A 27,403-nucleotide genomic window follows, 5' to 3' on the forward strand; every position below is an offset into this window, starting at 1 on the left:
AAATTAGAATCTTTTGCCAAACCTAAGTATAGTAGTTCTAAATTTTGTGTCCATCTGATGTTTGCTTAAACCACGTAAGATCTGAAGATTTGGCCTTAGCTAGCCTCAGTTGCTTCTCAGTACATATTGCTGCATTATCTACAATGGATGTTATACAACAATTGCTCTTTTCCCCAGATTTGGCAGTGTGGAGGCTCATTGGAGATTGTGACTTGCTCCCACGTCGGTCATGTTTTTCGGAAGGCAACTCCATACACTTTTCCTGGTGGCACTGGTCATGTAATCAACAAGAACAATAGGAGGCTGGCAGAAGTTTGGATGGATGAATTTAAAGATTTCTTCTATATCATATCCCCAGGTAAACAGTTCTAATATGTTTCTTTCTCTGCAGGGGAAAATCAAATTTTCAACATCCTTTATATGTGTTTTATTATTGCTGCTATTCTACTAGTTTGAACATAATGTTGTTTATGACCATAATGTTGCAGAAAATTGTGTTTGAAAAAGTTGTCCTATGATAATTTTCACCTAAAGTGAGAAAGACTATACTGACCTCAAATGTCTAAATATTCCTTTTTTTTCTTTCTTTGTTCTTTCTCGGCACAAATATTATGCTAGAAAAATGGAGCAAGCACTACACAAAAAGATCCAAATTGACATGTATCAGGTCAATTTAAAATAATTTTAAGAAAAGTAAGCCTTTATTTTGTTTCACAAATAAAGCTGGCTGAATTGGTAAGAAATTTTGATAATGTTTAAACAGAGATGTGTTTTATACTGCCTTATTTTCTTAAATACCTGAGTAGGAAAAGATTAAACGATCTACAGAAAAAAAATAGAAAATTATAAAGATATTAACATTTTTATTTTGAAATAGTATTTAATGACATAGTAAATTACTCATCAAAATATAAGTGAAAGGGCATAAAATGGTAAAATAAAATATTATCGCTAGTTACAGAAAAAGATAGATCTAGAAATAGAAGTAAATGTAGGTTATGGCTGGGTGGTGGGATTTTGAGTAATTTCATGCTTTTCCTAATCTATTTCTATATTTTCTCAATTTTCTTTATAAAAACATTATTTATACTTAAAATTTATTTAAGAATAATTATAAAATACACTTTTAAAAAGTATTTAAAAAATTAAAGAATTTAAAATGTCATTAGAAAAGGAAAAAAAAAAACATTGTGAGAAATTCCCATTGCTGGGTGGTATGATTGTAAGTAATTTAGATTTTTACAATTTTATAGAATTTCTCCAGCAGTCATGTTACTTATTTTTTTAAAAAAAATCTGAGACATTACATTATTTTTTAAGGGAAAAAATGAGAAATTATGAGAAGATACAAACAGGAGAAAGACACAGGGTTGCCTTCAAGATATGAATCTACACAAAGAGACCAAAACATAAATTAATATAATAGGAATTCAACTACATTAATAATTTTAATGTTCCATTTTTGATAGTTTATGTGTAGGTCTTATGGTCATCAATGTCATTATTATGTAAACCTTAACAAACAACAAAAATCCTTCCCCATGTCCTCTTTTCTACATTATCATTTGTTACATAGCTTAGAAAAGCCTGTTTGGGTTCTAATTGGCATACTCTGCTTTCTGAAAGTTTATATGAGCCTGTGAATACTCTTTTACAGCTGAAGAACAGAATGAGCAGTATGACCTTTCTTATTAAGATACAGCACTGCTGTATAGAAAAGAAAAATGAGAGCAGCGCATGTGAAAATGTGTGATTAAGAGAAGGACTTTTTTCACACATTTTCAAGGTCTTTTATGTGAAGAAGCTATTGCCAGGCACATTATTTCATGCATAGATGTACTTTCCTTTACAGTGGAAACCCAGTCCAGATATTCAGAGTTGAGTCCAGCAAGAGCCTATAAAATTCACAGCAAGGCAGTGACATTTATACAACCTTTTCATTTTCTTTTGATGATACTTTTTGAATTCAAATCATTACTTGTAGAAAAATATAAGCTCAAATATGAACAAAGGGAGTAATGGAAGAAAGAAATGTGTTATGTGTGATTATATACAACTTAACATTTAGGAATATAACTGAAATGATTAAAACCATATGTATTATATTCACTCATGGTGAATATTGTTTGTAAAAAGTGATGTGTTAGTCTTTTTTGTGTAATTTCCCATTGGGTGAAAAAGGCAGATAAACAGTGGAACAATTTCTCAAATGGTAATGAAACGACAAGCTTTAAAGTTTAAAGGGTGAAAAAGAACACCTGCTACCTGCAACTAATGACTCGATGTTGCTCAACAGGAACTGTTTGTATATTTTGGAAAGTGTAGTTTTTACAGTACAATAAATACCATTTGGGAAGTTATTGTTCTTATAAAAATGGGCTCATTTAAATTTATAAACGTACTTTGGAAAGCAGAGAAAGGATATTTGGGGAACATCCTTCTCAGTGGAAAAGGAAGAAGAAAGCCAGAAACTACAGTTGGATGCCTGAAAACAATTCTAGTTTTAGTCAGGTTTCAAATCATCCAAAAAAAGATAAACTCAGTTGTACTGGGGCAGCCAGGAATCTGTCATATGAATGGTATCTATAGCCTTTTAGAGTGGATAACTATTTTAGTCATTACTCGTGGTTTCTGTTACTCTTAAAATCAAACTCTTGGATTTCTTTGCTATTGCTATAATTGTTGGGTTTCTATTTTTTTAATCTTGTTGGGTAACAGGGAAGTTTGTAAAGAGAGAAGGTGGTGTTAGAGGAGATAGGAGGAATCATACCAAGAATAATATGCTCTACTGTAATAATCATACACACACACACACACACACACACACATATTTATGAAGAACTCTAAAAAGTTTATATTGAACTCTGTTTTATTCTCCTGACCACTGTGATATTCTGGCTAAGGAAATTTTGTTACTTTCTAGTAGCACCTGCATGTATCTGTTAATTTGTCCAGGATGTTTTGTGAAAAGATTCCCATTTTCTATACCCTGACTTCTATACTAAATCTTATTCTTTACTTATACAGTCATTAAAGATACAGTTTTTAAGTACTGAGCCTTTATGAATGGAATTCTTACAACATTGTTTCCTTCCAATACTCTATAAAATACCCACTTTATTGGTTGGCTTCAGAGATGCCTCAGTTTTGTCTATCTTCAACTGGGTATTCTCCTTCTCTAGAAAGTGTATTTCATGTAGTTTTGATACCACAATCCATTATTACTCTGCATCTTATTGTTTCATTTTTATTATTCTCTCTATATCCAAAGTAGTTCAGAGACTTGTATATCCAGTGCTTAGTAACTTTCCTATCACTGTGTAGCCCTTGGAAAAAAGAAGGGCTGAATAATTAGAAGAATGAATGAATTAATTAATGAGTGAATGAATGAATTTTAAAAGAAAGCTACTTTTGTTTCTTCCTTTCTACTGAATTCTCCACAGTCTGGTCTATATCAGGGAATTTCTTCACAAGAGTTGCAGGAAATCAGAAACATTTGTTCCACCTCTCTGACTCAACTCCTCGGTTAAGGCCCACTAACAAAAGAGAGGTGAAGGGTACTCTTCTTAGAGCTGGAATAGTATTCCTCTGTGTTTGCCAACAGAAAAGAAGGCTCCGTTGGCTTCCCCATGTGTGTAGGGTTTTATGATTCCACCATAATCATAGGTACACGCAGTAATATAATCTTACCTTTCAGGACTAATATAAAGTCTAACAGACACAATTTAGGCAAGTAATACCTTTCTTGAATAGAGCAGCATAATACAAGAGCCCATAAAGTTAAAATAAGATTACTTTTTCATACATTGATTTTTATTTATCTCAAGACCCCCATTAATTTAAAGTTAACATGGGATGTATAAAAAACTGTATGTTTGAATTAATTGTACATATTATAAAAAAATTACTATATGCCCTAATTGTCTTGGCCTTTGCTCATTGGCCAGTGGCAATGTCGGTACCATTGACAGTGTCTTTTTATGTCTCCTAAATGAGTATATGAATAAAGAGTGGAAATACTTTGAAATAGTGTTGAAGAATACATTTTCAACATTTGTTTAGTTGCTTTTTGGTTGTCTTTTCAATGATGCAAATACTGTAATAGCATAGAATTTTGAAGCCCTCAGGCTCTTAAAACTGGGGGCAGTTTTTACTTAGTAATTGGGGCTGTTTCAGCTTGAGCCCATCTGATTGTTCTAGCAAATCCTTTGAAATGATGTGATGTAAACAGACATTACCCTTCATAGAAGAACCCATTATAAGTAGCAACATTCTTTTCCTATTGGTCACAGGTAAAAAGCTTGAGAACTTTGAGTGTGGTCATACTAACCATGTATTCCAAGTGCTGGCTGTTCTATAAATATCATTTTTTTTTGGAGAGGTAGCTTTCTAACTGTGTATCCATTGACATGGTGAGTAGAAGCCGTTCTTATAAAACCTCCAGTTGTTTTTCCTTTTCTTAATGGACAGCTTGTGCGTTTCTTTTGAGCAGAAGCAAATTCATAATCAAATTTAAAGATTCCCAAAACATACCTTTAAACATATTTATATGGAACTGGAGACACAGCTTATTTTCCTTTGGCAATATTGTAGTCTTTTGATCTGCATTTCCGGTAAACAGGAAAGCACATATTGAGAGAAGAATCCTTGAAGATATTTTGAAGATTAACTCTCTATTTGTTAAATTTTAAAATCATTTTATTAAAAGTAGTATTTATTAGCAGCATCTTTGGATCCTTATTAACGTTAAGGTCTATATTCATTTCTAGCTCTTGAAATGTGTGTCTGTAAAATACCAATGTTGTCCAGCATGCTGATTTTTTTTAAACCTACAATATTTAATAACCAACTTTTTGAGTGTAGGGCCTAATTTCTTTTATAAGTCATAGAAATGTAGTTCCAGCATGGTTTCATAAGCACAGGTTTTGATGTTTCCAGCAAAATGTGCAGCATGCACTTTTTTTTTTTTAATAATTCAGGGTTATCAGTTTTTGGTTGGCTTAAGATGAATTCATCTGAAAAGAGTGCAGAGCTTCTGAAAGTAAAGTACATTTGTACCTATGAATTTTGATTTTTTTTATTATTTAATAGATGCTTTTTCAGCAGCAACAACCGTGGTATCACTGAATGAATACAATATTATGAGGAGGAAATTCTAAATCATTTTAATATATTGTAATAACACATAATTCATTTATCTATGTAATACCTTGAAATGTTAAATGTTGAAACAAAAGATGCCAGCTATAGTCAATAATGTTTTTATGTGTACAGACAACTGTTTTTCCTTGCTACAGTCAAACACTTTTGAATTCTTTAAAGGATTATGTCAATTTTTTTTGTTAATGTTTGATTGGTATTTATGAGTATTTATTTGTATTTCTATATGTGTGACATGTATCTGCGCTATGCCGGGTAGAGGGCATACAAACACAGATAAGATGTTGCTTTGCCTTTAAAGAGTGAACTGTCTACATCATCACAATTAATTAGTTTAGATGAAAAATAAGATTAAATTCTTAGTACAAGGGGAACACACTGTCGAGAATTAAAAGAGGTACTTATGTGAACTGCCTACATTTTCTTTGATTCCTACTTCTTACTCATAAACTTCAAAATCAAATGAGTCTTCACATCTTTTCTATTCTACCTGTTAAGTTCTCTGAAATCCATTCAATTATCCTCATTCTTATATTCTTTCTGCACCCAGAGAAGCTCCTGGTGGTTCTGGTGGGTCTCCTTGCCTCAAAACATGCCCACATTTCAGCCACCCTTACAGTGCTGCTGGAGGAGCTTCCTGAAAGTCAATCTCATTTGATATCTCAACTTACCTAACAGTCTTTTAGTGACTTAACACAAGGTCACAAGTTCATGTGAGTTGGTCCTGACCCAGTTTTCCAGGATTTCGTCCTACTTTCAACTGCAGCATTCCACACACCGACCTTGTGGAACTATTCAACTCCAAAGCTCAACATGCTCCCTTCTGCTTTTAGTTTTCTGCATAGTTCTAAAACAAAATTTGATGCATTAATGAATGCTGCCACATTTGTACAAAATGTCATTATCATTCACCTACAATTATCATTCATGTATCAGGTTTGATATAATTCCCCCAGGAACTCCAATGGCTCCCTGTACTTCTTCTGTTGTGGCATGTATGCGTTTTTAAAATATTCCTTTCCTCCCGTAAGCTATGTGAATAATGTGACTACATAATTTTTTGTTTGTTTGGTTTTGTTTTTAGAGTTTATTGAACTCAAATCTATTATTTTCTTATTTTGTTACATATGTCAGAGGCAAATGAAACATCACCAGTGTCCTCCTCCCCCCAAATAACCTTCCATCCATTAAGCATTTGATGTGTATCTTTCAAGTCCTTCTCCTATGCATTTGCGTACATATACAGATATATATATACACATGTAAGTAAATAAGATCAAATAATAGGTACTGTTTTCATTTCCTTTCTTTTAGCTTAATATGTCTTGCTATGTTGAATATATAATTCACATAGGATTCTATAATTCTACTTGGAAGCGAAATAATATTATATTACATAGATGTATCAAAACTTATTTACTCAGTAGCAAGCATTAGTCTGGTTTCAGTTGTCTGCTGTTGTTAAAAAAAAAAAATCACAGAAATATTTCTTGTAACAACATCTTGGTGAACCTGAGAAGATATTTTTGAAGAATGTAGTAGCATTAAGAAAGAGAGCTCTGGTAGCAGACTACTGAGTTAGTTCAAATCCGGGCTCCATGTAACCTCTCTGTACTTATTTAATCTCTCTGTACTTAGTTTCTTTACTGTAAAATGGGAATTATAATAATAGGGTCTTCCATGTAGGGTCTTTTGAGACTTAAATGAAAAAAAAATATATATATATAGCCCTTATAAAAATGCATGGCAAATATTACACACTAGATTGGTGTTACATATTTCTGTCATTATTAGCCCAATATATTCATAGAAATAGATTTATTGCATCAATGGATACATACACATATATTTTGGTAGATATTTTCAAAATTTCCATCCAAAAAAGTATAACGATTATCACTCTCACTGACAGTGCTTGAGCACTGATAGTATACTATCAATATTCTAGATTATCTGTCTTTTTAAATTTTGCACCTATATGTGTGTATGCGTAGATGCATATATTTATTTATAATTGCATAGATATCCTGTTTGTTTTCTCACATGGCTACTAGGCATGAATCTCTTTTTTGCCATTTTTTATTTGGATTTGTTCTTTTCATTAATATCCTGTGTTCATCATTTTGTTGGAAATTGTTTGCCGTTTTATATATTCATAGATCTTTCTGTATTCTGGTAATTAATATTTTGTCTGTTATGTACACTCTAAGGGTTTTCTCACAGACTATTATACAAGTTTTAACTCAATTGATATCCAAAAAGGTATTTTAAAAAATAATTTAATTGTTGAAGTAAAATCTGTCTGTCTTAGCCTTTAAGGCTTTTTTGATTATTTTTTGTTATAACAGTCTTTCCCAAGCCTAACACAGTTTAGATGCCCCAGAAATATTCATTGAATGACTTAAGTTTGAGTTGAATAAAATGTATGATTTTTATTTTAAGGTAGTCAGTAATCTCTCTGAGCAATAAGCATGAGCAGAATACCAGAACTAGATAACTCTCCTTATGAAAAGTATCATTATTTTTATCCATGGAACATAAATGAAAGTATCAGCTATAACATTTACATTTTAAATAAATGTATTAATGTGCTTGTATTAGTTCCCATTACAGTAATTCTTTCCAAGTAGCTTGAATGTATTCATGTTCCATAAAGTTAATAAGCGATGGTATCAATAATATTTATTGAATGTTGCAAAATATTGAATTAGAATAGGAAGGGTGGTTGGTCATTGTATCCTCAGAGTCTTTGGGAATTCAGCAGCTATTTCAGATACTGCTCCCCAAATAATTTTATCATGATTAAATCTGGATAGTTTCTGAGTATTTCTAGAGTGTATATGTATAACTTAAATTCTAGTATAGATTTATTCACAGAATAATAACCACATCTAAGGTTTGATACCAAAATTATTCATACATCTAGTTTTTGCTTCTTCCTCAAAGCATGTGTAGTTCCATTCTAATCATATTGTGTATATGTGCAACTAATGCAATATTCTGAAGTGTCCCATTAGTACATTCTAATCCAATTGGATTGGATTGTTCATGATTAACTTTTATTCCCTTAAGGTTTGTTGAACTAATCAAAGTAGGAAATTTCAATGTTTTACAAATTCGTACAAATGATCAAGAAAACTTGTGTAAGATGCTTGGATTTTTACTCTCAGGAGTTGGCTGAGCATTTTTGTTTGATGTAAAAGTATTAAATATGAACCAAACATGACTCAGGTACATACAGAAGCTTTATGATATCGATTTGCCTCTTGTCAGTTTTCTTCTTCAGAGTGCCCCATGTCATTATTTAATTTTAGCATAACTAAAACTGAAAACTTAAAAATTACATAATTAATTACGGTAAATTTCAACTCTAATTTTTTTTTTTCAACTCCAATTCTTAATTGGGTTGAGAGAATCACTCTGACACTCAGCAGCACTCATTTATATAAAGTTATTGGTCATCAGGTGGTTACACATAATTACAGATTTCTTATTTCTAATACTCTCAGGCTAAGTGCCCAGCATTAGGTATTCTGGTGAATCATTTTTGCCTGAATTCTTATGCTATACTCATCTTTTGGCAAAGAAAATGTGAGTTCAATTCTGGAATTAGTTACATATATTCTCAGGAAAGAGAGCAGAGTCCAGGATAACTTCTACAGAATTAGGAAGAGCAGTCTTTTCTAGATCAAATAATGACACAAAGTGGATTAAACTTCCCACATTTGCTAAATTGCAGCCCTCTAAAATGGTCCCTTGCAAAAAAAAAAAAAAAAAAAAGGCAAAACAAAAAACCAAAAAACAAAACTAAAAAAAAAAAACACTAACCTCATACTTCCCTACTAGACATTAAACTTAATGACATATTACCTCAGTACTCTAATAATTCACATTTCCTTGGGAGTAGTTCCCCTTTAGCGTATTAACATAAATTATCTAGAAAATAAAAATTCTATTTTTTTAATTACCTTTATCCAATAGGATTATACGTTGAAGAGAGATTTGCAGCACGTTCTTAGTAGGAAGAAATGCTAAACAATGGATATAGGCCAGGATGAAAAGTTACATAAGGGAGATAGAACAAGGGCTTTGCAAAGGGAAAGGAAAACAATTTCTGCAAGGTAGGATGCTTAATTTTTTGCATAATTTTATCAGAAACAGCATAATGGGGAGTAGTTACTGTTAGTGTGGAATCTTCAATGCTTAAAAGCAGATGTCCACCATATTGATAACTGTCAGTCTGTGAGATGCCTGCTGTGAGTGCTATGTTAGACCATGTGCACACATACCCATAGAATCATTAACACATAATCAGTGAGGTAAGTACTATTGATTGTCTAGAAATTTTCAAGCTTTAATTGCAAGAGATATAAGCTAAAATTATTAATAGAATGCTACATTTACAAGTAGATTGAAAGTGACAAAATGATTAGATTTTATCCAATTAAAAGCCTCTATTTTTGGTTAAATTGGATCAGCAAGTAAATTTTAAATTATATATGATATTAGCAATTTGAATTAAAGTATATTCTAAACATATAGTTAGAATGGCAAAATATATCAGTTAAATCTCTTTAATTTATATGGTTGAAAATAAGATAAAGATAGTGATGGTATTCTTAGTATTGAAAATTATTTGTCAGAATTCTCATTTCTAAATGAGCTCCCTCATTATGTTATTTTATTATTATTTTAAATAGTTTTTTGTTATAAACATCATACATTCTTGCAAAAAGTCTCAACAAAATTTGAAAACTGTGATCAAATAGAGAATTTTGTACAACTTAATTTAGGGTATTTTATTATTTTAACATAATTATGTTTTCAATAAAAATTATTATTGGAATTAAAGAATATAGATCTCAAGTGTATGAAAATATTATTTAATTGATCACAATGAACACCAAGTTAAATATAATTAGCTTTTGATCTATGGAAGGAATTTCTCACTTGACTGAGAATTAAGGTATAAGAAGGATGCAGCATTTTTACTACAAGGGGCTATTATGTGGAAGAGCTCAGGCATTGGTACAGACTCAGAAAATAAGTAATTATACTGAGGCAACTTTATGTTCTAGATCAAGAAGCTTTCCAGAACTATAATGGATTGAACTGCAGTATAATCGTCTTCTTGTCTCTAAATATATTCAGAGGTTAGATATCTGTCTTTTAGGGATTCTCTAATGAGGATTATATAAGAGATTGGATTTGATTTCTTATCAGATGTTCTAACTCTAAAATTCTACCATCAGAGAAACTTACATATCAATGAATAAACACATATTTATTAGCCCCTGGATTACATTAAAAGGAAACAGATTTTCACTCAACTTCAGAAACTTCTAAAGAAGAAATTCTCCAACCATGAGACAGGAAGCTTTGAGGAAGGTTGATTATATATCCTTGTTTGCTTGGGACAATCATGGTGTAATATGTATATTTTTTTCACATAAGAAAAATGTGTGTGTGTGTGTGTGTGTGTGTGTTTCAGATTCAGAATTGTTTGGGAGATACTGACTTATTTCAATCTGATGTTTTGATTGTTTAATATACTGTACCTTCTCTAGCAATAATAGATATGCCTTACTTTAAGTATTGGAAAGAAAAAAATGTTAAACTCTCATTTTGATGGAAATATTATTGTAAGTTACAATATAATCATAGTAGGTTTCCCTTCAAGTTTAGAGAACTAAGTAGACATGCCATAATATTTGTTTGCCAGTATCCTTCTTTCTGAAAATTAAAAGTTCTTATATAAAATTAATTTTGTAATCTCAGAGGTAACATATCTTCCATTGTGAAATATTGCTTCTAGAGATAATATGGATAGCAGAAATCCATGCACTTCCTCACTCCTGCCATTAAATTCCTATGACTTCTGTTGTACTTTATATTCAGTCAACCCCCAAATTTTGAAACCACATTTTCTTATCTATGTGTATGTATGCCAAATAGTTGCACAGCTGGTAGACATCTTTATGTTCATGTGTTCAACAATAAAATACATAAAGTAGTTGAAATTTTATCAAATAAAAATATTACCCATAGTCATGGGTGTAATTTTTGAGAAAGCATATGTAATATCAGACTAAACTATTATTTCTGTGAATACTGTGGATTAGTATTTGAAAAATGGACATTTTCAGGAGGAGTTGTTTATTAAGGTTAGGTTCTTCCCTGACAAATACTATTAGAATACACAATTAGAGCATATTTATGACCTCATATGAATGGTTTATCAATCTAAAGTCTCCACCATTTACAATGAAAATATAATTTCTTCCTTGTCAAACAAAATAAAGAAACTTGGAAGCCAAATGCTGATGAACTGAAAAAGAACATAAGGGGTTTTTTCATCTACTGTGCTATATCTCGCCCCCCCCGGCCCCGCCCATTGGACTTCCCCCTGTTCAGCTTTACTGTATTTTATTAACGGGAAAGGAAAGTAATGAGGTACAGGCCTCCTAGCAGGCTTCTGAGTGGTGTCTTCCATAGATGATGTTGCCCAGCAATGTTCATTTGTGTCAGGTGCTATGGTGTGCTCACAGAAGTCTTTTTCCCTGTGATGGCAGTAAAGAGTAATAGAGGAGGGTGGTGGCCTGTGGGAAAAATATTAGAAATGCATGGTATAAAAGGAACCATAACTTAAAATCAGTGTTTTATTTGTCAAAACACTAGTGTCCCCCATGACCAAACTTGGCCACCCTAGCTGCCCTAGGCCTGGACCAGAAAGGCTGAAGAACACGCTTTCCTTCTACTTTCAGATGCCATTCCATTCTGGCACTGAAAGCTACATCTTTCTCTGCACAAATCTATGCCATCCAAGATTCTACATTTGATTGCGAACTCCATCAAAGATCAGACTCCTGGGGAAAGTCACATTGAAAGGATGTTTTCTTTTCCAATAATACTCACTTGATGTTCTAATTTCCTATTTTCTTCTGGTATTATTGGCCACTGGAATTATTATTGTTATTATTGGCCACTTGGTATCATTTCCCACTGGAAAGACCTCATAAAAAGGTGGGGAAGACAGTAAGTAGAAAACCAGCTTAGGGAAAATACGCGTAGATTAGAAACTAACATGATAAATGTGCTTTGCTTAAGAGTTGTCCAAGTAAATGGAAGATGCCAGGGGATCTGGAATAGGCAAGTATGGGAGAAGAGGACAGGAATGAGTGGAGGGGAAAGAAGAGAAAGAGACCAAGGGGTTGTAACCCAGGAGTCAGCCAGGCAACATTAGATTTGATTTCTTATCAGATCTTCTAATGATGAAGGGAGCTACACCTGGGTGAAGAAAGACTTAGAACAATAGTAGCTGTCTCCTACCGATTGTCATTCTTTCTTCCTTTCTCCTACTCCAGGATGCTTACCAAGTGATTCCTATTTTCCCAAACCTGCTTCCAACTTCTTTCATTCTACCATCTTTTAAAAATCCTGTATTAGCTGAATATAACCATTAACTGATTCATTCTCATACTGTTGTCTTCTCTTTAAATTAAAAGAATTAACAGAAAACATAGTTTAACTTTTTTGATTAAACATACACACATGTATTAATATAGAAGAAAAGTCTTAATCCAGTACTAGCTATGTAACGTGGGACAAGTTATGCAATCTCTTCATGCCTCAGTTTCTGCATCTATAAAGTAGGAATGTTCATAGTGTTTATCTCAGAAAATCTAATTTTTGAGATTCTGAGATTCTCATTTCTCACATAGTTCATCTTCATGACTATTAATGAATAAATTATATAAACATATTGGAACTGTTATCTGAGACATCCTAAGGACTTAATAAGATATAAATAATAATAGATATCTGGGGAATATATAAAGAAGCACTGGTTGGGGTCAAATATTTATACATAAATATGTATTATATTCCTTAAAGTCATTTAAAATGTCATTGATAAATAACAGATATGTGAAAAATAGTTACGTAATAAAACGGCTCTTTTATACAGAAATATACTTCGGGCTTTCTTTAAAGCAATCTTTCTTAACTGGGAGCAGAGATCATAGACTGCTTCAAAAACCTCATGATGTATATGAAACTCTTCACAGACAGATGCATGTACACACAATTTGTTTCACACATATTTAGAATTCATGGAAGCTTGGTTCCCGTTTGTAGAATTCTAAAGAGTCCTGAAGCCCTGGTTTAGTACTCTAGCTTTTTTTTTTTTCCTTGTGATAAAAACTCTTAGGATTTACTCTCTTAACTTACACATATATCATACAGCATGTTAACTATAGTCCACATGGTATCCATTATATCCATAGTCCTTACTTATTTTGGAACTGGAAGTTTGTGTCTTTTGACCTTTCACCTATTCTACCTCTACCACCCTCCTCTGGTAACCACAAATTTATGAGTTTATTATGTTTTAGATTCCACATATAAATGAGATCAATACAGCATTTGTCTTTGCCTGACTTCACTTAGCATAATGCCTTCAAGCTCTACCCAGGTTGTAGCAAATGGCAAGATTTCCTTTTTTTTAAATTTTAATTATACTTGACATTCAATATTATATTAGTTTCAGGTGTACAGCATAGTGGTAGACATTTATATAATTTACAAAGCAATTCCCCCAATAAGTCTAGGACTCACCTGGCACCATACATAGTTATTATAGTATTATTGACTGTATTTCCTATGTGGTACTTACATCCCCATTACTATTTTGTAACTACCAATTCGTACTTCTTAATCCCTTTTCCTTTTTCACCCCACCTCCCAGTTCACAAACATGAGAATAATTATATCTACATCTATATCTATATCTGTCTATCAGGTTGTTGCAAAACTAATTGAGGTTTCTGCAATTTTTAACCTTTTAAACCACAATTACTTTTGCACCAACCTAATAACTGTCCCACAACTTCTTTACAATTCCTCTGTTGATGGACACTTAGGTTACTCCCTAGGTCTTAGGTATTGTAAATAATGCTGTTATGAACGTTAGAGTGCAGATATATTTTTGAGTCAGTGTTTTTGTTTTCTTTGGAAATATTCCCAAAATGTGGAATTACTGCATCGTATGGTAGTCCTATTCTTAACTTTTTAAGGCTCTTCCATACTGTTTTCCATAGTGGCTGCACCCGTTTACAATCCCACCAAAAATGCATAGGGGTTCCCTTTTCTTCACTTCCTTGCTGGCATCTATTATCTCTTGGATTTTTGATGATGGCCATTCTAACAGGTGTAAGATGATATCTCATTATGGTTTTGATTTACATTTCCCTAATGACTAGTGATGAGGAACATCTTTTCATATACCTGTTGGCCTTTTGTATACCTTTGGGAAAATGTTTATTCAGGTCTTATTTTCCATGTTTAAATGGATTATTTATTTATTTACTTATTTTTATTTATTGCTTTTGAATTGTGTAAGTCCTTTATATACTCGTATTTTGGATATTAATCCCTTATCTGATACGTGGCTTGCAGGTATTTTCTTCCATTCTGTAAGTTATTTTCACTTGTTGATTTTTTCTTTTGCTTTTAGTTTGATGTAACTCTACTTGTTTACTTTTGATTTTGTTTCTTGTGCCTATAGTGTTGTATCAAAAAAAAAAATCATTACCTAGATCCATGTCAAGGGGCTTTTTTTCCTATGTTTTTTCCTAGGTATTTCACGGTTTCAGGTCTTATATTTTTCTTCAATCCACTTTGAGTTCATTTTTATGAGTGACGTAATTGGGGTCTAGTTTTATCCTTTTACATGTGAATATTTAATTTTCCCAGCACATATATTGAAGAGACTGTCTTTTCTTCACTGAGTATATTTGGCCCATTTTTCAAATATTAGTTGACTGTAAATGCTTGGGTTCATTTCTGGACTCTGGATTATGTTCCGTTGATCTATTTGTCTGTTTTTATGCCACTACCATACTGTTGTGATGACTATAGCTTGAAATCAGGAAGTGTGATGCTTTCTGCTTCATTTCTTTTCCTTGGGATTTCTTTGGCTATTCAGGGTCTTTTGTAGTTCCATATAAATTTGAGGATTATTTTTTCTACTTCTGTAAAAATACCTTTGGAATCTTGATAGGGATTTCATTAAATCTATAAATGGCTTTTGGTAGTATGTACATTTTAACTATGAATTATTTCAATCCATGAACACGTGATACCTTTAGGATTCTAGCTTTAAAGACCAATAAGGAAATTACAAATCGTGGATTTGAGTTTAAGATGTGAACATGTGGATTTTTTATTCAGTGAGAGCTACTTAATCTTTCATGTATTGAATACAGGCATACCTTGGAAATATTGCAGTTTAAGTTCCAGACCACCGTAATAAATCAAATGTTGCAATAAAGTGAGTTACAATTTTTTTGGTTTCCCAATGCATATAAAAGTTGCTTATACTATACTGTAGTCTACTGAGTATGCAATATCGCTATGTCTAAAATAACAATAGTGGCATAAAAGATCACTGATCCCAGATCACCATAACAAATGTTAATAATGAAAATATTTAAATATTGTGAGAAATACCAAAATGTGACAGAGACACAATATGAACAAGTGCTATTGGAAAAATGATGCTGTTAGACTTGCTCAACAGTGTTGCCACAAACCTTTAATTTGTAGAAAACACAATGTCTGTGAAGCATAATATAACAAAGTGTAATAAAACGAGGTACACCTATATTTCATTTAAATTGGCAATTGAAAATGGTGACCTGTAATTTCAAATCTTACATTTTATCTTCTTATGAAATAACTATTTCTCCAATTATTTTGAAATATGGGACGTTTTTCTACCACTGGTTATGTAGATATGAATGGGATGATTCAGCAGCACTCAGTAAGGAAGTCTATCTTCCTCTGACTCCAGACGCTTAATTTGGGGCAAGGCACAGAGGCAAGAGAGGAAGTAAGCACCAGGAAGAGAGTCAAGTGAGTACCAGAGTCTTCTTCTCAGACACTGGGACAAGAGTAAGTAGGGATGTAACTGGATATCAGTAGTAGCCTTAGTTTGAGGAACTCTGCCTCAGGCTAGGAAGCAGTTTCAGAATTTTTAATTCCATTCTGTTTATTTTTATCTTCCAATACTTCATAATTTTATCCTTGATCCCCGGTCTTTAACATTTGTAGTAGTCAGTTTTTGTTACTGGTTTGTCTTAATTCTAGTTTTCTGTTACTGCATTACAAATTATCTCAAACTTAGTGGCTTAAAACAAGAACATTTTATTATATTTCATGATTCTGTGGGTCAGAAGTTCAGGCAGGGCTCAGCAGGGTGATTCCTCTGCTCCATATGACATTGACTGAAGTAACTCAGTAGTATTCAGCTGGCAGATGGGCCAGTCTGGAGAGTTCAAGATGGCTTCTCTTGCATATCTGCTACATTGCTATGAAGACTAAAGGCTGGGCTGAGCAAGGAAGTGCTTGTCAGTGGCCCGTCTGGCATAGTGGTCTCTGGGTACTCACATAATTTCAAAAAAACTGGCTTCCCCTGGAGCAAATGTTTCAAGTGGCCTGAGCAGGAGCTGCAAGAATTCTTATGAACTATCCTTGGGAACCCCATAATGTCCCTTCAACTACATTCTATTAGTTAATCATGTCATTAAGGCAAACTCAGAATCAAGGAGAAGGATTTTAGACTCTGTTTCAAAGAAAAGAGTATCAAAGTATTTGTGAATATCTTTATCACAATTTTTCCTCCTAAACTTTGGGTAAAGAGGGTTCAGTTAATCATACTTTTGGTTCATGACTATGGCTTCTTTCATTTCTTTCTTTTCCTTTCTTTCTTTCTTTCTTTTCCTTTCTTTCTTTCTTTCTTTTCCTTTCTTCCTTTCTTTCTTTCCCTTTCTTTCTTTCTCTCTCTCTCTTTCTCTCTTTCTTTCTTTCCTTCCTTCCTTCTTTCTTTCTTTCATTCTTTTCTTTCATTCTTTTCTTTCTTTCTTCCTTTTGTACTTTTTTATTTTATTCACCTATCATAGACAACCATTCCAATTTGCTTGATATGTATATTTTATTGTAGTGTTCTATTGAAAAATATGTATTCTGGGGTGTTATTTTTAGTTAGCTTAAATGGTATTGAGTTATAAAGCTCATAATTTTTCATCTCTTTATGAACAAACATTATGATTTTAACACCCGTTTCTGGTTTCCAAGTGCACATCTGTGTATTGCATAGCATTCAATGGTGAGAATTCATTGCATTTTGAACTGTTCACCCTCCCATGATGGTTACACAAAGTAGCTCCAGCTCCCTGATACCATTAACTTATTAGTTTCTTCAACAAATAATATCAAATATTTTTCTGTGTGCCAGGCACTGTTCTAGGTACTAGCAACATACATGTTGTTATGAACTTATATAAGAATAGTGGGGGAAGCGATATGCACAGAGACAAAATTTCTGGGTCATAGAATTTTGTCAAATGATTTTGCCGAATACTAGCAAGTATCTTCTCTTAGGTGCCTATTAACTTTGTCCATGCCTTTTGTGTTAAGCAGGATTCATTTTTTTAATGATTTTTTTTTCTATTTTGAATATGTAATTGTATCGATAAGTATTATCGATTGCTGTGCACAGACTTATTTTCAAGGCCCGATACGCAAGACACACCACCACAAGCCGGGATGAAGGGGTTAAAGAGTTTTACTACAAAGTGAAAGTAAGTAAAACAAGACAGAGATTAGGGGAATATATTATCATACCACTAACAAGCAAGGAGGCAATTCATCATACCACCAAGGCCCAGTCAATTAGAATCGTAGAAAAAGCAACGGCCTTTCATCAGCATGGCAAAATCCCAATTGAGTAAAGTTATCAGCACGGGTGAAACATCATGCGCAGAAACAGCACCGGTAGTTTCTCAACACGGGCAAAACGTCATATGCAGAAACAGCACCGGCCCTTCATCAGCACGGGCAAAACATCTTGCAGCAGCCCAGGCGGGCCGGGGAACAAGTATTGCTGCCTGCCTCGGCTTTCTAGGGTTTTGAGGACTTCACTAACAACAGCGGCAAGGAGCCAATAAGCATATGTGTTAACAACACAAGGAACTGGTCTCTGATCTGGCTAGGAGCCGGGGCCAGTCCTTGGTATGAGATTAGATGTATCAGGCGAAGACCAGGCTCCACATCCTGTAAATATTTTCTTGGTCCTTGGGAGGGTAGCCAATCCTTCCAAGGCCAAGCACGTATCCCAGCCACTGTGAGAGTTTACATCCCCAAATGTTCCCAGGCAGACCTTTATATATTCTATTCCTTACAGTAATACATTCACATAGTTCAAAATTAAAAACAATATACTAAGGTCAGTAGGAGAAATCTTGATACAACCCCATTTCCACCTACCCCATTCCTCTCCTATACTTTATGTTATTTTCTCTGGTATTCTTCCAATGAGAAATCATTGATTTTGATGTAATCAAATCCAGTGATTTTTCTGCCTTTTGATTTATGCTTTTGAAGATTGTTTTAGAAAACATTTTCTACTATTTTTCTAGTTATTCTTTCTTTAACATTTTGGTTCTTTACTATCTTCTTATATTTCATTGCCTTGAGTATTCTAAATTGTGTCTTAACTGTAAAATCACATGCAAAGGATACAACTTTACTAATTTTTTAATACAATCTAATGTTTGTCCCCTGGAGAATATTGGAGCAATTCAGTGAATGAATACTTTTGTTTTTATATTATGCTATATTCAAATGACAGAATTTGAGAAGCTTTCACAAATGACTTGGCAAAAACGACATCAGCATTCTTTATGCAGCTCTGGTCTATGGAAGTAAACTAGATTGATATTCATGAGGAGCCCATAATCTTCCTGGAGTGAAGGAGCCAATCCTCTTCCAAGTTCTATATTTAAGGGGTTAAACTAGGGTGGTCACAAGAAAGAAAATCGGTTGCAGAGGAGGTAGGGTGGACCACTGGGCTAATGCTGGCCTTGAATCAGAAAGGATGGGTGTGGACACAGTTGCTCTGGTACAGAGAACAAAGATGAGACTACCAGCTGTAACTGAGAGCTCCTGGAGCTGGCTGCCCCTGCAGTAGCCTAGTCACTTGAGACTAGCAACTGGGATTAGTAGGCGGGAATCCTTCAGCCCTGCCCTAGAGCTCTGGACATGGCCTCCAGGAGTAGTAGGTGATTTCCAATGGAGAAACTCAAACTTGTGTGTGAGATGCTTCACCCTGTTCAAAGTGTTTGCCTCATTTTCGTTTCTGTTTTTTCCTCGGGAGACCCAGCACCATTCCTCTCTGAGTTCTGAGCCTAGTGACACTGTGCCACTGTAGACAGAACCTCCGTCTCCTTATGTCTATGACGCCAAACACTGGAACATACTAGCTTCCTGTGGAAGTGGCTGCATGAGGAAATCAAAGCTGTTTCCTAGTAGAAAGCCTGGGCCAATTTGAATAGAAGCATCTCATTCCTGATTCTAAGCCTGAAACATGAGACAGGCCAGCTTCACAGGACAGTAGGGTACCACCTCGGGGCTCATAGCCATCCCCGAACAGAAAGTTTTGCTCCTACCTTCAGTGTGAGACACAATTATTCAAGGCCAGCTTTAAGGACCAGTCTATGGTACTTTATTATAGCAGACCGAACCACCTAAGTTATCACTGTATCAGAATCTGCATTTTAACAAGATCTCTGGTGACTTCCGTTTATGTTAAAGTTTGAGACAATCATTCAATTTCATACAAGGTCTGAAAATTATGTTTGCAAATTCATAGTAGAAAAAGTGCTACATACCTCATTGCTGAATATCACTACAGTCACCTTCGAAGTGCTCTCCTGGAGAAGCTATGCACCAATGCCAGCGCCTACTCCACCCTTCAAAGCAATTTTGGAACTCTCTTTCTGGAATGGCCATCAGAGCTGTCATTGTATTCCCCTTGATGTCCTGAATGTCATCAAAATTTCTTCCTTTCAATATTTCCTTCATCTTTGGGTAAAGAAAGAAGTCATTGAGACCAGATCAGGTGAGTAGAAAGTGTGTTTCAATAAACCTATTTGTTTACTGGCTAAAAACCCCCTCACAGACAGTGCCGTGTGAGCTGGTGCATTGTCGTGATGCAAGAGCTATGAATTGTTGGCGAAAAGTTCAAGGTGTCTAACTTTTTCACGCAGCCTTTTCAGCACTTCCAAATAGTAAACTTGGTTAACTGTTTGTCCAGTTGGTACAAATTCATAATGAATAATCCCTCTGATATCAAAAAGGGTTAGCGACATCATTGCAACAAGTTCTCAAGCTTAATTTTCAGACCTCTTATTTATCTTTCCTGGTTGTCTCTCGTTTCCAGTGGCTCCTGCAATAGATACACAGAGTTTTCCAACAATGATCCTCTTCATTTTAAAGTTGCTAAGCTTTATAATATGATTGCTCCATACAGAAAGAGATCCCAGCCACAAGTAATGATGATGATAATAATAATACCAGACTTACTGTTAACATTGAATGTCAGATCAGTAACCAGAATTCTCTACTACCTCTGCATTAAAGGAACTAGAATGGGCTCCCCAGATTCAGGCACTCAAATTCACTCGGATATATGAAAGTAAATGTGGTGAGGCCTGGAATGGGATACATCTTACTACAACCAGAACCAGAGTTTCAACTTTACTGTCTAGGTACTTAGTCATATTTTTTGTACCCAAACTGGATATCTCCTAGTTATACATATTTAAAATTTTCCTTTACCCTTCTTTGTGTAACTTATTTTTAAAACTGGCCATTTCCTTGTAATTATGTGTAATTATGCATATATTGCCCTTTTTTGCTTTCCTTATTCAAGATGGTATATGAATATTGCAGGCATATAGAGATCATCCGGGAGGGTAGCTCGTTCTCTAATCTTGTGGTTCTCCCGGATGGTCCCAAGCAGCCAAATGAGCATCACCTGAGAACTTGGAAACAGATTCTGAAAACAGCACCCAGGAATTTGTGTTTAGTAAGCCTCCAGGTGATTCATGCTGCCAGCATCAGTATGAATATTTGCTAAAACAGGTGTATCTTTTTACATTACAAATGTTCAGGTTTGTTTGTTTGTTTGTTTTTTAAGAAACACAAACTGAGATCCTGGTGTCTACCTTCTGCTATGCTGGCACTAAAAGTGAGAACCACTACTGTAACCCCTTTCTGGTCAGTGTGCTCCAAGTACCAGTGGATTGTGCATAATTTGTTATGCACAAGCTCAGGTCCGCCTCCAGACCCAGTGTTACAGACTGAATGTTTGTGTCCCCCTCAAAATTCGTATTTTGAAATCCTAACCTCCAACGTGATGGTATTAGGAGGAAGGGCCTTTGGTTTTAATTAGGTGATAATTAGGTCATGAGAGTAGAGCCCTCGTGAATGAGATTAGTGCCCTTATAAAAGGGAACCCAGAGAGTTTTCTCGTTCTCTTTTTGCTACAACAAAGATACCCTGAGAAGCACACAGTCTACACACTGGAAGAAGGTTCTCATCAGATCCGGACCATGCTGGCGCCCTGATCTCAGCCTTGCAGCCTCCACAACTGTGAGAAATAAGTTTCCATTGTTTATAAGCTAGTCCCCTTATCCCCGCTCCACTGTTTATGGCACTGTGTTATAACAGTTTGAACTAACACACCACTGTAATATAGAATGTGCATTTAAACAAGATCTTTGGTGATTCTTGTGCATGCTGACGTTTAAAAAACAGTAAAGTCTAGTAAATATTATTCAGTCTAGTTTTTATCTACTCCAAGTTCTCTCCTATTTGGCTCTGGTCCCTGCAATAGATGCGACAGATTTTTCCAGCATCAAGTCTCTTAATTCTAAAATCAAATCATTAAGCTTTATAATATGATTACTTCACACATAAAGGAATTTTAGCCCCCTCCATAAAAACACAAGACACCTTGTTAATTTTGAATGTTAAATAAATGACTGTCGTGCGGGGTGGCCGGTGGGGTCTCTGTTCCTGCTCCCCACATAAGAACACAGGATATGGTGAGGCCAAAAAGGAACACCCATGGAGCCATAAATAGGGGAGTCAAACTAATATATTCTCACTGGCGGCATCCGCCTCTCTGCAATCTGCTCTTACTAGCCCCCATCTTCTCTCTGCTAGCGTAGCCACAGCAGTTATATTAATGGCCAATGGCTTACAGGTTACAGCTGATGGCCAACTAGCCACAGCTGCTGGCCATCTGATCACAATTGATGGCCATTTACTACCCGAGCCAGCATCTTTCTATGTGAGGCCGAGAGCCTGGAAACTATTTTTGGGGGCTTTGTCCCCACAACGACAAATAATATTTTAATGTATGTCCCATGTAATATTTAATACTTGAGATATATTTATACTGAGAAAATAGTAATTGTTGATTATCTGAAATTCAAATTTAACTGCTGTCATGCAGGGTGGCCTGCGGGGTCTCTGGTCCCGCTTTCCACATAAGAACGCAGGACATGGTGAGGCCAAAAAGGAACACCCACGGAGCCATAGGTAGGGAAGTCACACCACTATGGTCTCACTGGAGGCTGGATCGACACTGTCAGCAACCCTCACTGCTCCACTTGCAGGCTCAGCCACCATCTTCTTGCTAGCCCCCATTTTCTGCTAGTGTAGCCACAGCAGTTATATTAGTGCCCAATGGCTCACTGGTTACAGCTGATGGCCAACTAGCCACAGCTGATGGCCATCCAATCACAGTTGATGGCCATTTACTACCTGAGCCAGCACCTTTCTATGTGAGGCCGAGAGCCTGGAAACTGCTTTCTGGGGCTCTGTCCCCACAACTGCACATTCTGTTTGTTTGTTTGTTTTTGCTATGTAGGGCAATACATGTAGATCAAAATTCCCTCATTGTAGAACTAGTAATTTCTGTCAGCGTGAGTATGAGTATTAGCTAAAACAGGTGCATCTTTTTACATTACAAATTTTGTGGGGTTTTTTTGTTTGTTTGTTTTGTTTTGTTTTGTTTTGTTTTAAGAAACAGAAGCTGAGATCCTGGTGTCTGTCTTCTGCTAAGCTCTCATCTATATGCCTTTGTATACCAAAAGATGTAATTGAGTATACCCCTATTATCTTAAATAGGAACTGGCCTTGAGATACAAAATATCCTAAGACTTATCAGAGGAAGGACTTAAAATTAACTAAAAAAGACAAAAACAAAACAAAATATCTTGGGAGGGAAATATTCTCCAACATATTAAAATCAGTTGCAACTAATTATCTGTAGGAGGTTAAATCTTTCAGGTGCTGAGGGCACATATTTCAGCTAAATCATTCTGGCTTTCCCATCAGGAGTCTCTGTTACTTTAAATTGGATACTTTCTCTGATGAATCATTACTAAAGGTTCCTCGAGTCTTGGAGGATAGCCTGTAAATCCTACTTCGAGTGGCTCTTTTTTTATAATCTGTGTTGGGGATTTGCAGTGAAATACAGGTTCAGTGCTGGAGAGGGGCAACTAAGACCCTTTGCTAGAAAAATCTCTTACTGGTTGTCCTTTGCCCTAACTCCATGTGGAGAGGAAGGGCACTTTAATTTGGGTGAGAGTAGTGGATGAGAGCACTCCTTATTTTCAATAATATATTTCTAAATCTATCTCTGCTCGCCAGGTTTCCAGAACTTACATAAATGACCTTAATCAGTAATATCATTACTACAATTTAAACTCTTACTAAAGGAGTACTATTGATGTATAATTTGTGGTTTCTACCAAAAGTCTCACTGAAGATAATTTAAGGGATATGCTGCTAGCAGTGTACTCCTCTGTATAATTAATGCCTATTTTTGGATCAAATTAGAACACCACAAAGCTGTAAATTTGATCACATTACTTTGGCGAAGTAGCCTTTTCTGGATTCTCTTTAGATTTTGCCTTAAAATTTTATCAATTGTCAGAAAAGATATATAGTCCGTGCATTTTGATTCTCACATTTTTATTTTTGTTAACCTCATTTTCCTTTTATAGTACATTTACATTATATATATATAGTATATATATATATATATATATATACACATTATACATGTGTATATCTGTATATATATACATATGTACATATATGTGAATATATATGTATATATATATAAATTTATATTGGGAACAGTGTAGTTTTTATTCCTGTTTGTTTGTTTTATTATGAAAACCATCATTTTTGTGATAAAGCACACTTTAAAGAACAATATTAAAATAAACTCACTGTATCCAACATGTTATTTAAAAACTAGGTACCAATTGTATTTTAAAAACACCTGTATGCCCCTCCTTAATTGCACCGTCTTAAACATCCTGCTGCTAAAATTGAGTAGTATCCTAAATTTTGTGATAAATGTGCTATTGCTTCCTTCCCTTACTGGTTAACCTACATATATTTATTTGGTTGCTTTTGATCTTTTACATAATTGGGGTTATTTTGTGTGTATTACTTGACTTATTTTTTTTTTTGCTCAATATTATGTTTCTAATATTTATAGTGATCATTTTCACTGCTGCATGGTGTTCTAGGGTATGACTATGTAATTGTCCATTTCTGCTCCCAAATATGGATATTTGGGTTGTCTTCAACTGTCTCATATTGCAAATGGTGCTGGTGTGAGCATGGTTTTACAAGGTTCCTGGTGCACAGGTACAAGAGATTCTCTAGGGCTTTATGCTGAAATGTGTGGTTCATAGACCAGCAGCAGCATCCTTTGGAGCTTGTTAAAAATGTCTTACCCATGTCTACCGAATCAGAATCTGCATCTTACTATATCCTTCTATTAAAGTTTGAAAAGCACTAGTCTATAAAATATACCTAGTGAAATTATTATAGATAGATAGATAGATAGATAGATAGATAGATAGATAGGTAGATAGATAGATAGATAGATAGATAGATAGATAGATAGATAGATAGATAGATAGATATGCCTTTGGTATACATAGTCATACAGATGCCAGCTCTCTCTCTCTTTCTCTCTCTCTCTCCCTCTCTCTCCATATATATATATATATATATATATATATATATATATATCTCCATATATATCTATATCTCCATATATATATATATATATATATATATATATATATATATATCTCCATATATATATATGGAGAGAGAGGGAGAGAGAGAGAGAGAGAGAGAGAGAGAGAGAGAGAGAGAGAGAGAGAGAGAGAGCCCAGTGTTTCCCCAAATTTTGGGTGCCAATTAATTTGTGGTGCCAATTTTTATTAATACCCATTAAGTTCCTCTTGCTCCAAAACTTTCACCAACAATGATATTGTTAGGCTTTAAAATGGTGTAATATGGAGAAGGTGAAAATGGTGTTATTTTTATATATTCCTGATTATCAATACTATATATAAATGCAATCCATGTTTACATATGAAACATTTATATAGTGATTTAGTTCATGGGGTTAAGTATCAATTATTTATTGGTGATCAAGATTTCTTCTCTTCAAAGATTTGTCATAATATTGTTCATTTTTATGATTTCCTAATAGATTATAAGATATTCTTCATATATTTTGTATATGACTCCTTTATTGATTATAGCTGTTGACAGTATTTGCGCCGAGTTTGTGGCTTGCAATTTTAACCTCTTTATGAGGTTGTTGATTAACTGAAGTTCTTATTTTTTATATAGTAATATTTATCAGTCTTTTTTTAATAGTTTCAGGTGGTCTTGTTTTGGGTTTGTTTCATAAGTGTGTATGCACACGTGTGCACACTTTGCCAGTTTGGCTTCTCTGGACATTTATTACTCCATATATTTGGAAATAAGTCACAGTGAAGTTCTCATACCTGAATCTACAACCCTCTTAGTGTTCTAGTATTCTGAGCAGAAGGAGTGTAGAGACAAGAAAAAAATAGCCAACTGGGAAACAAAGATCACTTGTTAGAGCCAGTGGATGATATGCAACCACCCTCAAAGCAAGATTCCAGAGCACACACTATCTTACTAGGAACCTAGTCAGAGGAAATTAACACACACACTCTTTTTAAGTAAAGAGAGAATGACTAGCACAAGTTCACTAATCACCAGGAAACAGGAAGTGCTAAAGAGACTAGAGCCTCTGTCCCTGCTTGTGAGGCCCAGGAAATCTGTCCATTAGTATTACATGCTCAGTGAATGTTTGGGGCTGAACCCAATCAAATTTGTAGTGCCTACATCCACAGCTACAGGAGGAAAGGGTTGCACAGGGAATGTGAAGAATGAAAAATCAGTTTTTCCTCACCTGTTAGCCTAAGCAGAAATGGTAAAACGAGACAGACATTAATCACCATACACACACACACACACACACACACACACACACACACAGATATATATATACATATATACACATATGTGTATGTGTATGTGTATATATGTGTGTGTGTATATATATATATATGTATATAAAACACATATGTTTTTCCTCTTTCTCTATTAACCAACTGAGCTATAGTCAATTAAAAGTGAAGCTAGTCTGATTCTCAGCTTCATAATGTTCTTCCTCTGCTCCTGTTGTGTGTCCAGGGACTAATGATTTGGGCATTCAGCTTTTGCTTCCAGAAATTTCTGAAATGGATATTAATTTCTACTCAGAGCACACCATACCATACTATGGATCAAAGAATCACATCTTATTCTAGCCCTCTTTTTGAATTAGGTTCAGCTATGTTTTCCAATAGAGCTCACATGAAGTTATACAGGTTCAACAAAATGAAGTTTGACCTCAATTTAAACAATATAACTTATACTTCTAATTACTAAGTTCCTACTGAGTGTTTTAAAACCCCCCTCCCTTTGTAATAATGTAAATTCAAAGGTATTACAATACAAATATTTTTTCTCCCATAATTTATTTCCCTTGTCTCAGCTGGAAGAGGGACAAGGACAAAAGGTAATATAACAAGAGCAGTATTGGGATAAGTAATATGCCTGAATAATTTGTTCCTCATCATTGTATACCTTATGAGGACTTAAAGAAAAATTTACCACTCATCTTAAATATTCTCTTTATAACACTATGTTTTATTCCTTATGCAATGGAGAATAAAAATAATCAGGCACTCACTATACATGAAACAAGTACAACACAAGCTTTGAAATGAGGAGAAAAGTGTATGCAACAATTTGATAAGATTATCTCTTGAAATAATCTGTGATAGAAAAAATCTATTAAGTAATAACAGTGTTTTTAGTACTGAAAAATTTCTCTTTATTTCTAGTCAAAAAAAATATTTCATTGCAAGTAACTCCTTTAGAATTTTGATGAATATAACTTTCTAGAAAGTTAGTTTAGATAAAAATGAAGACA

At 34.5% G+C, this 27,403-nt stretch overlaps 1 protein-coding gene across 4 annotated transcripts in view; it reads left to right on the plus strand.

Annotated features, from left to right (window-relative positions):
* Nucleotides 1-27,403, plus strand: part of GALNT13 (polypeptide N-acetylgalactosaminyltransferase 13) — a 456,823-nt gene that overhangs the window by 304,883 nt on the left and 124,537 nt on the right. For all 4 annotated transcript variants that reach the window (XM_081052352.1, XM_081052350.1, XM_081052353.1 and 1 more), the window contains exon 9: nucleotides 178-358. In XM_081052352.1, the coding sequence (XP_080908478.1) occupies nucleotides 178-358 (181 nt within the window). The remainder of the gene's footprint in view (nucleotides 1-177; nucleotides 359-27,403) is intronic.

The sequence above is a fragment of the Rhinolophus hipposideros genome (assembly GCF_964194185.1).
Source record: "Rhinolophus hipposideros genome assembly, chromosome: 6".
NCBI classification, from domain to species: Eukaryota; Metazoa; Chordata; class Mammalia; order Chiroptera; family Rhinolophidae; genus Rhinolophus; species Rhinolophus hipposideros.